Raw genomic sequence first — 16,842 nt, forward strand, 5'->3', positions numbered from 1 at the left:
TAATGAAGAATTAATTTCAAGCATGAAATTGTTTCTATGCTTAAATAAAGCAAAATATTTTAATGGTATGTTTACAGACAATTTACATACAGTTGAGAATATTTTCTTACTTGCTGTGGTTTATCCATATTTCCCAGAAAGAATAACAGGGGAAGCTACAAACCATTTCTGTCATACTATTTGAGATCTTAAAGCAGAAAGAGCTGTAATCAGCAAATATTTCTCATCAAAGTTTAAACAGATCAAGTCAGAGCACACTTACGTTGCATAGACAAAACAAAGCAGTATTCATCATGGAGCATCACCACTGGCCTTCCATATAGTTATTGCCCCATAGCCAATAATGTCAAATACAGCTCTATGAAACTTCCTTAAACTGCACAAGCATCCAAACTCAAAGTAAGAGAGTCTCAAGTGGAGACAGGGACAGTGAACTCAAACTGTACATTGGTTATTTCCGATAATTCTGCAGTTTATTTCATTACCAATCCATATTTTCTCCTTTTAGATCTGAATGTCTTTAGATTAACAAGAAAGAATCCTAAAGATTGCTTTGGGCTTCTATTTATTCCTGAACTCCGAGGAGGGGCCAAAAAAGAGAAACTAGATGTACTTCATAGAGAAGGAAAGAGTTAGAGAGTGAGTAAAGTAGCACTGATGCAAAGTTCCAAACTCATTGAATATGAGAACTGAGTAAAATATTTTGGGAACCATATGCCCCTATATGAAGTTGTCCATTTTTGTCTTGCATTGTTGTATCCTCCACTACTGAGGAAGGGATGGGTTTCACCTTTCTAGCAAGTTATCATGTCTAGAAAACTGATTAAAAATAAAGATATTCCCCTTCTTTTCAAATATGAATAATTTTGCCAGTGCCAATAGGAGAACTCATGGTTTGACTGAGTGGGGTTGCTGGATTTTTAAAAATTCTACATGATCTTGACAATTTAATCACCAGGTTTTCACAATCTGAGGAAAAAATTTATTTTCTAATATGCCCCTTGAAAAAGAAGACAGCAAAATTACTTACATGTTCCTAGCTAAAAAATCTTCTCACGCAAAAGTTAGAAATATAATAGACTCTAGAATCATTTAGAGATAAATTTGCTAAGATAATGTCCTGTTATTCTTTAATAGCTATTCATATTAAAGAACTGGTGATACAATAATGGGACATACTAGAGCCTGAAGGTAAGAATCCCACCTAAAAAAGTATCCAACTGCCTTCTTTCCTCACAAGACAATGCACAGACTAATTATTTAAGGCATTGTTTAAAGTGTCAAATTAGTAGCAAGGAAACAAAAACAAAACAAGACAAAAAAAAAAACCAACAACACAAAAAAAATCAAAAAGAAAGAGGAAACCAGAAGTGCAAGATCTGCAGAGAGAAGACAGTGCAATCACTATCAGTAACTTAGGAGGGTGCACTGCAGCTGTTCAGCTCCTTTGGGTCACTAGATTTGATGACTCAAAAGACAACCCCTAACAAATCAGGAAGTACTAGTAAATGATTTGGTTAGGATTTGTCATCCACAAAGCTAGAAAGCAGTCTTTCGCTGCTGAACACGTGGTAAAAAGCATACAAACCTATAAATAATCACAGATTAAAAAAACAACACGGTTTAAAGTGGTTTCCTGCTCTAGCCAGTTGATAAGAAACTACTTTAGTGAAGATTGTCATGCCATAGCCACTTAATTATGGGAAACTGAAAAAGTTCTTACCACATTTTAAATTACTCATTTTTCAGTGCACAAAGCCTCATTCCATTGCCGTGTTAGAAATCTACAGAATAAATTATTTAAGGTGAAAGAAGTGTTTACTCCAAATTTTTTAGCCAAGACCATTTCAAAGGTTTCTTTTCAAATAAAGGTTATTTTGGATGCTTCTGACTGTACAAGTTAACTAAATAAACTTGCTTGATGTAAAAAATTTTCTTGCTTCTAAATCTTTCACTACTACTAAGACTCTTTGAACATCCCTTTACCCAGTCATTATGATTTGCTTCTTCCCTATGAGATGTAGAACAGGTTTTAACCACTAGATTAACCTTCCATCTATTATTTTTAAAATTTATACTAAATCTTATAGTATCACAGAGGAAAAAAGCCCCACAGAATGTACAATTTTCTTTCATATTTCTGAATAAGTATATTAAACAGCAATTCAGTCTTTTCTCCTGTGGGACATATTAATGAATATCTCTGAATGTGCAAGAACTTATCATCTGAATATTTGAGTGGAGTCACAGAATACCTAGTGACAATTTTTGACAAGTTCTTTTATGCCAAAAAAAAATCTTGATAAAATTAGCAGTTAGTTTAATGTAAGGAATGGTAGGGAAAAGGCAGTGGCAGAGCTGCTATTGAAAAAAGCTGAGATAAGCACAACATTCATTCTGTGCTTCAACTGACTGTACTTCATTACCAGCCAAAGAAGGTTTAGAGCAGAAGAGAACACTATCTTGCCAGCTCTGAACACTGCAGATACACTAGATTTCTTCAGGAGTTCTTGAGTTCATCAGGCCTACAGGTGTTCTGCAAGTGTTCCACAGAGGTGTTTTCCTACAGAAAAAAGTCAAGGCTATATTTAATGCTTGTTGCAAATTGACCATCTCAGCATCTAACTTTACAAAAGTAAAAAGTGAAAGGAACCAGGATATCATTCAAACTGGAACAACATCTGAACTCTTACTTAGAAAAAAAAACTATAAAAATGCTGTAGAGGTCACAAAAGTATTTACATAAAAGACCATCTCCTTAAACAAAATCCCCACATGTACCAGAACCATAAATAACACAGGAAAGAAGCATAGGAAAACTAGAGAATATTATAGGGACTCAGAAGTCAACGTGTAGTTGGTAGGAAATGAAAGATGTCATCCATGTGGGTTCACAAACGTAATTACTGAAAACCAGTAAAAAGGAGAAGGTGGATAAAGAGCATTCATATGTAACACTTTCAAGAAAATACAAATCTTCTGCTTAAAAATTATATTTATCTCAAGAATACTGATCTAGTTGGCTAATCCCAATGAGGAATGTAATGTAATACATTGTGTATTATAATACAATGTAATACTCTTTCTCATAAGCACATGCTGTAACCTGCAAAAGACAAAATCATTATTATTTATAAAGTAATACTGAATGTTTCAAAGGCTATTCATTTTTGTGGTATTCATTTATATGACAGAAGAAACAGCAATTGAAAAAACTGTAAGCAAAAGAGGAACCTGTAACTGAAAAACACAAATATCATTTAACGTGCAACCTTGATCTAACAAAAAGCCCAAATCAAACATTTACCAGTTCTTCAAATATTCCTTTCATTTCCCCAAGTACTCCAGAAGGCTATTTCACTCAAAATGTCACACTCGCCACAATAAATCTTCAGGCAATTTCGAAATGCTGTCAGATGCCTTGTCTTGATCTAAGATAAAGCATCATTCACCTTGCTTGCTCTTGTAGAGGGATTATAAACCGGGAACAGGGATTAGCATAGTTCTAAAAGTCAGGAAAAGGTTTATACTGTTGTCAGCTAACCAAAACATAGAATTAATCCACTCATTCTGCATGCAAGCTGTCTTGATAAAATGGAGATAAAACCACCACGACTAAAATGCATAATTTTTTAAAAGTGATTTTTATCTTTAAAAAGATTTTAGGCTTTTCCCCCTAATGGCACATATATATAATATTTGCATGCACCTAGATCACAGTCTGACATTTACAGGAGCTTTGCTCTTGAAATAAATTGCCCTATGGTTCAGAAAATTGAAGGGTCACTGTTATTTTTAAAATAACCAACTAGATTTAGTCACAAGAAATGTGCCACATAAATAGAAAGAATCAAAGCAGTAAAACATTCTTTTAGAACCTTGTTATAAAAATATGTCATATCTACAAATTTCATTCTCAGTTGGGGTAAAGTAAAACCTACATTAAGTAATCAGGAGTGAAATGTATGGGCATTGTGAGAACACAATGTTTTTAATGTAACTATGAGCAATTTCTAAACACGGTTTAGAAAGGTTTTCAGCTTGGATGGATTATGATTAGGTCTGGTCCTTTGCCTCAGTTTGTTTCTTTTCTTTCATTTGAATGTTTCACCTGAATCAAGCATTTTATTTACATGCAATTTTATGTCAAATATCAACATACTTCATATGAAGCCAGAGGAAGTTTAAGGTGTAATACTTTCTTATAGTCAACACAGTGTAAAAGAATGAAAGATTTTCCCAAATGTAACCTGTCCCCAGTCTGGCTAAGCCACCAGTTGAAGTACTACTGCAGGTACCTCTAAAACTGATCCATTTTGTTCACACTGACTCACTTTCTGCACACGTTTCTCTCAATTCTTGAATCCAGAGCCCAAAAAAGGAGCCTCCTAAAATATTTATCAAAGATGACCCCATGAATATTTGATCTATTAGAATTTGGACATTGCTGTTAGACTAGAAGGTTTTGTTTTGGGGTGGGGTTTGGGGTTTTTTTTCTTTTTATTTTTGGGGGTTTTTTGCTAAAATGATGGTGCTTTTAAAGCAAAAGAATCAAACTGACCTTTGCAGACAGTTGCAAGTCTGGATCCATCCTGTCTGCAGCCCAAAGCAATAGGTACTATAAAGGAATTCCTCTGAAAAAGCTTGGAAGATCAAGCAGTGAAATTAAATTAGAAACCTACGAAAAATGGTTGGAAGGATCGTTCACTGGATTTTCTGAAGTAATATCTGAATACCCAGGGCTTTCATAGAAGAATAAGCATCAGACACCATCTTACAGAACTTATTCAAAAGGAGTCCAGCAAGAAGTCTCTCAAGAGTAACAAGGATTCCCAGTTAAAGGAAAGTCTTTTGCAACTAGGCTGAGGACAACTACACTGAAGGAAAGATAAAGTATTCCTTTGGAAATTTAATAATGCAGGTATCCTCTAGAAGCCAGGTAAAATAACAAGGAAAGCTGCTTTTCTAACAGAAGTGGTCTCACAAAGACATCTTGCTTTAAATGCAGAGTAGTAGTGGTGTTATTAGATGGTGTACACACTGTAATTCTTTGTGGTTTCTATCTCTTGGAATATAAAACTGATAGGCATCATAAACCTGGCTTAAAAATTCAATCATAGCTTTTGCTACCAAGAGTTAAGGCAATCTTGGCTGATTCTGACCTTTTTTGTGCAAATGAAGCATTGCATCTTCCTGCAAGTCTATTACTATGGTAATAGCTGCAACAGCAATGTAAATAATGATACTGAGTATTGTAGAAATGGAAGTCTTTTGTAGCCAGTGGAGTAATCAGAGCAATCTGTGCCCTAATGAAGGTGATTTGTATGTATCTATAACATTCTGTAAGGTGCTTCACTGTTATACCAGGGGAAATTTATACTACACCAGATGACACACCAGAATCTCATTGGGCAAAAAATCTTCACTAAGTGTCTTGTGAAGAGAACGTTCAACACCATTAACATCAACACTAGGTTAAACATTCAACCAAATTCTTAAGATGGTTAAAGGGAGCTTTCACACTCTGCTACCTAAGTTTAAGGAAAAATTACAGCTTTATTTTTCTTTCCAATACATTTCAAGTACCCAGTAGCTGTGCATACCATGTGAAGCAAAGTCAATAGTTTATTTCAAGTCAAATAAATATATTGTGAATAAGCCAATTTCCTTGATCATAATATAAAAGCATTATAATTTAAGTGTATCTTAATAAATCTAAATTTTAATTTGAGCATATGACTAATCTTTATAACTACAGATTAGACACCTTTGCCACTTTTGTGAATAATAAATTATTTTTCAAGTCAGTGATGCTTACAAAAAGTGCTGCCCTAAATCACAAATACAACTCTGTAAGTTGCATAATAATGTTTTGAAAAACTAGGTAAATGACATCTTGAAGTAAAAAACCCCCTTGAGATACTATAAAAGACTAAATTCTATGGATTTTTTAGCTTAATGTCACTGTCAGCTTAAACTTCAAAAACCCTAAAATGTAGATGACATAAAACTAGACAGATCTTTTTGTAATTATTTCAGATTCTGTTTCAAGCACACATCTTTTTTAAAAAGCTCACAATGCTTGTGTTATTAATTACAGTAAAATCTAAACTAATTTTTGATATGTTATACAGAACATGTACACTACAGTCCTCCATCTAAAAAAATTAGAAGAGAATAAAAAAATCAACAGTTCAATTTTATTAAAACATGCTAGGTTGCTGCTTATCACTACCATAATAACACTGCAAACACAGTATGTTAACCCCATAATGCTGTTAACAAATCAATCAGGAACATTATCTACTTTCCTGCCTATATCAAGGGAATGACTGACATATTGAAGCATTGAAAACAAACATAGGTAAGCAGAAACATAACTTCTCTGACTGCAATTTGGAAAAATGAAAATATTAGTGCAGACCCCAGAATTTCTGCAGAAATACTTTACAATTTTTAGGAATCAAAGATTCTTAAGCTTTTGGTTATGTTTCCTGTTCCTCTCAGATGTTGCCCTAGAGCCTCATGTTGTTGCAATAGTTCTGAGAAAAAGATTCAACTACCAAATCAAGAAAAGCATTTTCTACAACACCAAGACATTTTCCCATTTAAGTATTGACCTGACCTGACCTTGCCTGTGAGCACTGACAGAATCAGATCAGAAGGTGATGTGACTGCTGGCTATGAAAAGCACAATGCATGAAGGCAAGCTCCTAAGCCTGTAGCTCCTTGCTGTGCTGATCTACTTTAATCAACTTCTAGTATGTTTTAAAAGTTCAGTTCTGGTTGGACATTTTTGGTATTTCTATTTGTGTAGTTTTAATTAGGGAAAATAAAGTTTTCAATGGTATGCAGGTGTATTAAACAACAGGCTTATTCTAGTCTCACTTCAAACTGAATCCAGGAAAGTTTTTATTCTGTATTCTTAAAATATTTTCCTTATATCAAACCAAATCCAAGAAAATTATTTTTTAAAAATATGATCTACACAACTCTAGGTAAAAAAAAAATAAAAATTATGAAGATTCAACGCTAAATCCCTCAAAAAACATCTTGCAGACAGTATAACATGTTCCAGAACAGATCTAGAACTACTGAGAAAACTTGGTTTTACTGAGGGAGAAGACACATCATTGCTTTTCACCTTTCCCCCTGATCTGTTAAAATATGAAATCCTCCAGATCCTCCCTTCAGACTTTTACACATTTGACAATTTGAGACCACTTAGCATGAAAAGCTGGCAATAGCTTAACTGGGGCTTTGCCCTTGTGAGCCACAGTGTAAAATGGTCACTAGGGTAATTATCTCACTTTGTCCTAGCAATTGCTTCTGCTGTAAGAAATGCCATTTTGACTGATAGACAAAAGATACTTTTGAAGAAAGAGGCTTATGGGAGGACTGCTTAGTTTAATTATGATATAATTTAGGTTTTAAGTCATGACTTCTTTCATGGAGGGAAATAAACTGATTATGCTCAAAAAGATCATCTGGAGATGATAATGTGATTCATCTTTAGTGTAAACAAAAAAACCCAAACATGACACTATATAGGCCCAAAGAATAAGCTAAGGAGAAAACATGATTTTTCAGCTGGAAATACAAACTTTCTGGGGAAAAAGAGAAATCAATTCCTCAAAATATAATCAGAAAAGAAAAATGCCATAATGTACAACAGCTTGATGAATTAACCTGCTGAGGTGATTTGGGTGCCTGCGTTTGACCTCTCAGAATGGTACATCACATAACTTCAGCATTACATTGCTTTCATCCTTCAAAGCAAGAATGTGGTTTCCTCATCAAGTGCGAATGTTTGAGCAGGAACCTACCAGCACACGCCCCAAAGCCCACTCTTTGTTACAGAAAATACTATTAAAGGTATTTTGTTTCACAGCAGACATTCTATTGCATACCAAAATCCCATGCCCTATAGTTAATGTCTAATTTTCTTCAAGAAAACATAACTTGAAAAATTTTTTCCTTAACTAGATTTAGATTAAATTATTTTTATTTGAATTTGCATGTGGGAAGAAAGTAATAAATAATGTTTGTAGACAAAACACCAAAGCTTTCAAACTGCACCACCAATTCTGGAAACTCCTACTGTTCAGCATGGGCCTACAGGTTTTATTTTTGGTTGGAAAGCCACTTGACTTGTCACTGAGCACCACCAAGAAAAGAGCTTGGATCCATCTTCTTTACACTTTCACTTCAGCTATTTATATACGTTAATAAGATGCACTCTGAGCCTTCTCCTCTCTGGGCTGAATGGTCCCAGCTCTGCCTTTCCTCAGGAGAGATGGTCAAGATTCTTTATCATCTTTGTGGCCCTTCAATGCACTCTTTAGTAGTTCCTCGTGTCTCTGGTACTGAGGAACCCAAAACTGCAGAACTCCAGGGGCAGCCTCACCAGCACTGAGTCAAGGGGAAATATTCCTGCCAAGGACCTTCTTTGGGACTTTAGAACAAGTTTCCTAACACCATACCAAATAATCCAGACATTTTGCACCTTGTATGTTTCCTAAGTATCAGACAAGTTACGTTTTGAGGAGTTCTGATGCATGATCTATTTCACATTTAAAGCATAACTATAAAATGGATTTTACTCCTGTTTTCCTCTAGTTATTAGAGGCTACAAAGGGGGACAACTGGCCTTCTTTGATGGCTATAATTACTGAAATATTTTGGGAGATTACCTTTCTGCAAATGAATAAACAACAAAACAACAGAGTTCTTTTCTAGAAAGAAAGATCAGGACTGTATAGAATTCAGATGCATACAAAGAATTCCTCACCAGAAAATGCTGAAGGTTTTTTTCCCCTCTCACATTCATAATTCAAAAGACACAGGAGGTTGCACATGATAATTAGAAATTTTTCCTTATGTGGCAACCACAGTATTCCTTCAGTTACATTCCCTGAAATCCAAAATACACAACTAATCATTAAATTCCTAGTGAAAATTTATAGATCTTCTGCCAAACCAGTCAATAGAATTTAATCTGACAGAATTTTGTAGCTGTACTTAGTATCCATTGCTTAACATTTGTGCTTGACTGTCATCTGGAGTTAGGTCAGAAACATACATCATTTATTCCAGACAAGAGCAAGACAATAAACCTGACAGAAAATACCCCAACTTTCAATTGCTTCAACAGTTTGTTGAGGTTTTTAGAGAACTCTTAAGGTGTCATACTACTGGGGGAACACAAAACATGGACGAAAAATAACTTCCCTCTATGTTCTTGTGAGACTTGTTTGGCTCTTTTTCAGAGAAGATACTCTCTTTTGTTCTTTTTTTTTTTTTAATTACTAGAATCTAACAAAAATGGATCAAAGAGAGGCAGGACGATACAATGAGGTGGTAGAAATACACAGCATCTCTACTAAAAATGTCCAACAGCAGGTGATCCAAAGTCATAACAATGTGTAGTTAATGAAAAGAGAGGTTGAGGGAAAGATCTGTTGCTGCTCAAAACTAGGATGTGACTAATCACTGTACTGCTAGAATTTCTGCTTGCAAACCACGGCTGACAGCCACGCAGAGGAAGGCTGAACCTGCCTCCCGGAGAGCATTATCTAGGAGCAGTCTTAGAAAGCAGCTGACAGAACCCAACATTTCCTTAGATGTTGATGGTTAGACTAACACTCAGAGTGCAACAATAAATAGATAAATCAGAGTTGGCAGACAGCACTAACACCAGAGAACAGAGATGGTTTTAGTGGTTTTGATTTTCACTAGAACCTAAGAAATGTTGACACTAAAATGAAATGGTTAATTTTGCCTTGGAATACAGGAACAAAATCATAGTATCTCAGGCAGGACAATCTCTTGTATATTAAGTTGAAATTTGAGATATAAAAATATGACAGTCTTAAATAAAGTGCCTGGAAAGATCACAGTTTAGTGCCCAGAGGTTTAGCTGCTTATTTTTATTCTTTGGGAAACAAAGTTCAGGTAATTCCTACAGAGTTCACAGCAACAAGAAAAATTGTCTTAACAAAAGCCATGATTTAGACAAGCAAATTCTTTTGTTGGAAACAGCCAAACCCTGTCTCCGTGAGAACAGAGACAAATGCTTTGCCATTCTTTCTACCTGTCTTGCGTATCCCTCTGCTCTCTGTAAACATCCAATTTACTTCTCTACAGTCTTGGATACAGAGGGGTACAAAGAGGGGAAAGAACCACATTTTAACCAAATAGAAAGCAGAACCATTTATTTCTGCTCTGTCTTTGTAGCACTGTATTGGTTAGTTTCTGATACTAGAACTAATAGAAAAGAATTTCAATGTTGTCTGAATTATTTTTTAAGTTATGTTTGCCCTAAAAGCAGAATACTGTATGAATCCTAGGGCAGATGATGCACAGTTTCTTTTCTCCAACAGTCCAAGATAAGGAAAAATATACAGACTTCGTACAAGGAGGGAAATTAACTTATTAGACATAGCCTATGGTTGCTCAACAGCAGAGCCATAAATGGCATTATCAGCAGAGATTCAAGAGCTCTTACTTGCATAAAATGTGCCAGCTACTACCTTAAGCAATAAAACCTAAATGTACCACAAACATCTTAATCAAGTAGTCACAGTGATAAAGTTCTAGGAAGAGTATACAAAAACTCTATTATTTGCCAGCTAGCTCGCATAATGGATATTAAAAAAGTAGGACAGAGATAACACTCCTTCTCATTTGTCTCCTTCTGACAGAGAAACATAATTCTTCTTTCTGTGACTGGCACAGTTGTGCAGTTGTCTTTTGTCAGCATAAAGATAATTAAGCAAAAGGAGAAGTACAAATAAGTGCTAAAGTGTGAAATCAAAAACAGACATCACAGAAAGCAGAATATAAACTTTTCCTGAGTCTACTAAAGCTCTCAAAGAGATGCATGGGGAGGAAGGAAGAGGAGAAGGAAGGAAGAGGAAAAGGGAGGGAGGGAGGGAAGGGAAGGAAGGAAGGAATCGGGAGGAAGGAATAGGAAGGAAAAGGAAGGGAGGGAGGGAGGGAAGGAAAAGGAAGGGAGGGAGGGAGGGAGGGAGGAAGGGAAGGAAGGAAGGGAGGGAGGGAAGGGAGGGAGGGAAGGGAGGGAGGGAAGGGAGGGAGGAAGGGAGGGAGGGAGGAAGGGAGGGAGGGAGGGAGGAAGGGAGGGAGGAAGGGAGGGAGGGAGGAAGGGAGGGAGGAAGGGAGGGAGGAAGGGAGGGAGGGAGGGAGGGAGGAAGGGAGGGAGGAAGGGAGGAAGGGAGGAAGGGAGGAAGGGAGGAAGGGAGGAAGGAAGGAAGGAAGGAAGGAAGGAAGGAAGGAAGGAAGGAAGGAAGGAAGGAAGGAAGGAAGGAAGGAAGGAAGGAAGGAAGGAAGGAAGGAAGGAAGGAAGGAAGGAAGGAAGGAAGGAAGGAAGGAAGGAAGGAAGGAAGGAAGGAAGGAAGGAAGGAAGGAAGGAAGGAAGGAAGGAAGGAAGGAAGGAAGGAAGGAAGGAAGGAAGGAAGGAAGGAAGGAAGGAAGGAAGGAAGGAAGGAAGGAAGGAAGGAAGGAAGGAAGGAAGGAAGGAAGGAAGGAAGGAAGGAAGGAAGGAAGGAAGGAAGGAAGGAAGGAAGGAAGGAAGGAAGGAAGGAAGGAAGGAAGGAAGGAAGGAAGGAAGGAAGGAAGGAAGGAAGGAAGGAAGGAAGGAAGGAAGGAATCGGGAGGAATCGGGAGGAATCGGGAGGAATCGGGAGGAAGGAATCGGAAGGAATCGGGAGGAATCGGGAGGAAGGAATCGGGAGGAAGGAATCGGGAGGAAGGAATCGGGAGGAAGGAATCGGGAGGAAGGAATCGGGAGGAAGGAATCGGGAGGAAGGAATCGGGAGGAAGGAATCGGGAGGAAGGAATCGGGAGGAAGGAATCGGGAGGAAGGAAGGAAGGAATCGGGAGGAAGGAAGGAAGGAATCGGGAGGAAGGAAGGAAGGAATCGGGAGGAAGGAAGGAAGGAATCGGGAGGAAGGAATCGGAAGGAATCGGGAGGAAGGAATCGGAAGGAATCGGGAGGAAGGAAGGAAGGAATCGGGAGGAAGGAATCGGAAGGAAGGAATCGGAAGGAAGGAAACTGTTCTACAAGTCACCTTGGAGCATGTCAGCAGTCTCCCTGGAACACATCAGCATTGAGAATTGTCCTAGTAACATCAAAGGCTTTTGACAGTAGACAAACATTTAAAAACGTAGATAATTTCAGGGTTTCAAATTTCCTCACAGCAAAAAAAAAAAATATGTAAATATGCTTTAGCTAGCCCAAACAGATAAGGAGCCTCCATACAAGCATGAGTTTTACAGTATAACAAGTTAATACTCTGAGGGGGCATCTTCTGAAATCTTGATACAGATCAGATTTAAATACAATCCCTCTAAAGTCTCTGATATGGGAAGATCAGCCAACATTAAATAAGCTATGATCCTCTAAACAAATAAAATTATGAAGAGAACAAAGTCAAGATCCAACATGAACACACCAAGATACTGTTTCTTCCTCAGCTACCAGAAAGCAAACCATTCTACAGATCACAAGCTAGTTTGGTGATGCATGAAATCCAAGAGAACACACACTTGAAACCGGTAGCTTTGTAGGAATAACTTGCATTTTTGTTCAGTATTAGTATCTCCTACACATACACAGCCTAGGCTGGACATGGGAACTTCTCTTCCACAAACACAGCAGACATCCAAGTTATGCTGCTGGCAACAGATCAAAGCAAATCACCTGAGATTTCACATACAAGATTTTTCTCCTTATTTTCTCCTGAAAATGTAAGAAACTCAGTTATCTGTATGCCCAAAAGATGCAAATTTCCAAAGCATTTCTGCATCTGACACTTTCCACAAGTGTTTGCATACATCCTGGACCTCAACAATAAAAATATGCAAATGCATAAAAAAAGGGAGACAAGTAAGATTGAAAACATGTAACCATATCCTCTAGAATAGTAAGTTGATTTCTGGAAAGTAATTCTTAGAAAAGATAAAAAAATGAACATAAAAAGCAAAAGTTTACCAGCAAGCAAGAAAATTCCTTTTGAAAATGGATTTACAGGGATTGTTCAAATAAAACAAAACAAAATTAAAAAAAAAAAAATCCAAATCAGACTAATAGATTTTCAAAGAAATTTGAAATTGTCTTAATTATCCTCTTCTAATCCAAAAGAGTTTTCAAAAGATCTGAGGGACCAAACACTGAAAGAGAACTCTCTTCCTTATACAGTTAACTGAGGCTGAGGAATCTGGGGTGTGAACACAATGATTAAATTGAAGAATAGACATTCATACTGAAAAGTAATTATGTTAAAACACCTAATCATGTAAGAAAATCTCACAGCATGTTTACAGGGTTTCATTTAACAAAAGTAGGTAAAACTCCAAAGCAGAACAAAAACTGCTAGTGTTAGAAATTTCCAGTGGAAAATGTCCTATGACTATCCATTACTTCAACATCGCTTTCTACTACTAAAGAAATGGTCTCTGACTTCAGAGCTGCAGTTCCTCTCTCCTGATTGATGTTTACAATTACAATGTCATCCAAAGAACGTTAACAACATAAAAGTTCTCATAATGAAGAGTACTAATAATATCACCATGTAGTGAGTAATATTTATGCTTAGTCCTTGTAGCTATGGAGCTAGGCTCATGAAAGTTTGATTCTTTAAATACATACAATTTTCAGACTCCAGAACTGCTTTCACAAATTAGATACCATACTTGTAAAAAGACACTTAATCCCATTGCTTTCACTAAAAAAATCCCAAATATCTCAGCATTCAGACTGTAGTTGCACATACTATTAGAGCATAAAATATATTAATTCTTTTGCAACACAACAGTTGAGTTTATCCACAGAGAGAAAATTTAGTAACACTGATTACTATATTATATAACTTAATTTTTGCACCTTCTTTTTGGATTTGGGGTTTGTTTTGTTGCTCTTCTTTTGTTTGTTTGTTTTTTAATACCTGACCTTCATATAACTCCTTTAAATATTAAGAACTAACGTGTTCAGATACCCAAGTTTAGTCAGGAAATGTGTGAGATGGCATTTAAATGATACTACATTGCATTTTTAGAAAAAGTAGCAAGTGAAAGACTTACCAATGCAAGTCTAACCACACTATGAGAAATAGCCATGCTGCTTTTAAATCAAGCATTCTTCTTTAAGCATACTAATATTTCTGTATAGCTGTTGCATTTAAGAAGCATGCAAAATTCTAACTGCATAAACCTGTAATGCTTTATCCTACTTAGAATTATATTCTCTCATCAATACAATTCAGAGGAGAAACTGCTATGCTGGGCCATGGTACCATTCAAATCAAAGTACATACACAAAACAGACTTACTTTTTCTCTCCAGTTAGTTGACTTAAAAGCAGATTTGTCTGTTTGTTTTTTGGTTTTTCTGGGGTTTTTTTGTTTAGTACTAGTCTAAACAATTCTGTCACATTTTAGCCAAATGTAGCACACTGTACCAAAACTGAGAGAGACTGAGCAAGAAACTGTTACCACACACAAACAAAAAACTTGCCCAGTTGTAGCTCAAGCCATTTAATTCTTATGCTACAAGAAGTGCTACTGAAACAAACAGTGTCATTCGGGAGCACTCATGAATACATAGTATTAAATGTGTAATATTACACTGCCACGACCTCGGAACGAGCAGTGAGCCACTGCTTCCTTAGCAAGTTGTATATCTGGATTTCCCGCAGCACCTGGCATCATAGGTGGCTAGAAGTTCTTAAGAAAACAGTTTTTCCTGGATTAAAGTGAGAATGTTAAAATATTAAGCAATGCAACCAACAGTGATTCAAACTCCTGACTCAACACCCCTAGTACAACACTCTGCCGCGGTACACTGGTTTTCTTCGCGTGTTTAGCACCAAGGAGAAATAGACCATGGATGCGACAGCCTTCTTAGGAATATTCACAGCCATACTTCAGAACTAATTAAATTTCTTCAAGAAGATTTAAACAAAGGGGGAAAGTGACCATTATTACCAAGTTTTCTAGTGTGCCTAAATGCTTAAATGAAAGACATAGCAACTATTCTGCTCTCTACAGGCAGTACCTGTTACTCATGAGTAACACATACAGAGGTATGCCTTGGTGCACTAAGCATCATAAAAACAAATTCCGTGTTGTAAAACATACAAAAGACCTACAAAAGTATCTACTGCTAGCTCTTACCCCAACAGGAAAACCAAAGGAAATCAGAATTTAAAATCCATCTGCAATGACACCTACTGTAAGGGAAAAGATTGATGACTCAGGCTCACATCTGCCCTTCATACTCCTCAAATTCTCTCACTGATCTCACAACACCACTAGGCTTACAAAAGCATCCTTGGAGTGGAAAGACATATAAGAAATTTTAACAGCACACTTCTTTCACAGCACCCGTTTGTAATTAATTTTTTAATGGACTCAGCACCTGGTAACATTCCTTGCCAAGTGAATTAATGAGCTACAGAAGAAACCTCAACTTCTCAAGAAAGGCTGTTCTTTTAAGATTACCCTAAAAGTTGCGTGAGTTACAGGCAGGCCACTAATTCCCCATGTAATCGTCGCCATTTAAACATCAGACAAAGGTCTACCTGCTACAGATTAACCTCCTCCGCAGCCCAAGCGCTCGGGGCACACACGCGATTACCGCCGCTCCTCCCGCGGGCCCTTTGACATTCAGGGGCGGCCGCGAGCGAGCGGCGACCCTCGGGCTGCCGCGCCGGCCACGGGCTCCCGTACGAGTTTCGGCACCGCACACCGGCGGCACTGGGGGACACACACAACACGGCTGATTAAATCCGACAGCTAAAAGCCATTTCCAGGCTGTTTCTACCCACGGCGAAGCCCGGGAAGGGGGGGCGCGGTGAGGAAGCGCTGACTGTCCTTGATGTATTTCTGTCCGCTCCCCGGATCCCCACAGCACCGGCGGGACGCGCATCAGCGGCGCTGCCCGGGACGGCACCCGGGCCGTGCGGCGGCGGGGGGATATTCGCACCCCGCTCCAGGGGGAAGGGAGGAGCGGGCGGGGGACGAGCCGGGCTGCGGGGCCGGGACGGCCGGAGGGGGTCGGAGCCCGCGGCGGGATGGGCCCGGGAGCGCGCGGCGCCAGCGGTACCTGATGATGTCGTCCTGGTGCCCCAGGTAGAATTTCTGCCGGTGCTCCCGGGGGCTGTAGACCACGCCGACCCCCGCCACGAAGTAGACGATCTCCTTGGCCGCCGTGTAGTAGAGGTTGTTGCGGCACTGATGACCCCGGTAGCCGTAGACCCACTCCAGCCGCAGGTGGCAGCTCGGCGCGCTCCGGTCAGCCATGTCCACCCGCCCCCGCCAGCCGGGTACGGCTCGCTCCCGCCGGAGACCCCGCGGGAAGGGGGCGACGAGCCGGCCGCCCCCTCCGCTCGGCTGGGCGCCCGCCGCGCTAATCCCTGCCCGCCGACATGGATGCCCGCCGCCGCCGCTCGTCCGCCGCCGCCGCCTCACAGAGGGCGCCGCCGCCCGAGCGCGCCTCGCCGCCCCGCGCCGCCAGACATGGCTGCGCTGAGACACCGCCCGGGACGCGGAGCGAGGGCGCGGCGCCGCTCCGGCCCCCCCGCGCCCCGGATGCGCCTGCGCCGAGGGCGGCGCCGACAGCGGCCGGGCGGGCCCGGCGGGAGCGAGGGGCGCCGGCGGCGGGCACCCAGCGGGGACCGGCCTCCGAGTGGTGGTGGCGGCGAGCGGGCGGGTGGGAACGCGCTTCACCGCCGCGCGTCGTGGCGTGTCGTGGGGTTTTTTATATTTACCTTTTTTTTTTCTTCCTTTTTCCCTCATCAAGCGAGGCTGCGTCTTCTCTCCTTTC

General features: G+C 39.4%; 1 protein-coding gene across 3 annotated transcripts in view; it reads right to left on the reverse strand.

The window, feature by feature from the left end:
• Positions 1 to 16,502, reverse strand: part of EML5 (EMAP like 5) — a 96,669-nt gene extending 80,167 nt beyond the window's left edge. For 2 of the 3 annotated variants that reach the window (XM_086894223.1, XM_086894222.1), the window contains exon 1: positions 16,123 to 16,502. In XM_086894223.1, the coding sequence (XP_086750349.1) occupies positions 16,123 to 16,319 (197 nt within the window). In that variant the 5' untranslated portion in view covers positions 16,320 to 16,502. The remainder of the gene's footprint in view (positions 1 to 16,122) is intronic. The other variant, XM_086894224.1, reaches the window with a different exon arrangement.
• Between the last annotated feature and the right edge of the window lie 340 nt (positions 16,503 to 16,842).

Source organism: Cyanistes caeruleus, chromosome 6 (assembly GCF_971803275.1).
Source record: "Cyanistes caeruleus chromosome 6, bCyaCae1.hap1.1, whole genome shotgun sequence".
NCBI classification, from domain to species: domain Eukaryota; kingdom Metazoa; phylum Chordata; class Aves; order Passeriformes; family Paridae; genus Cyanistes; species Cyanistes caeruleus.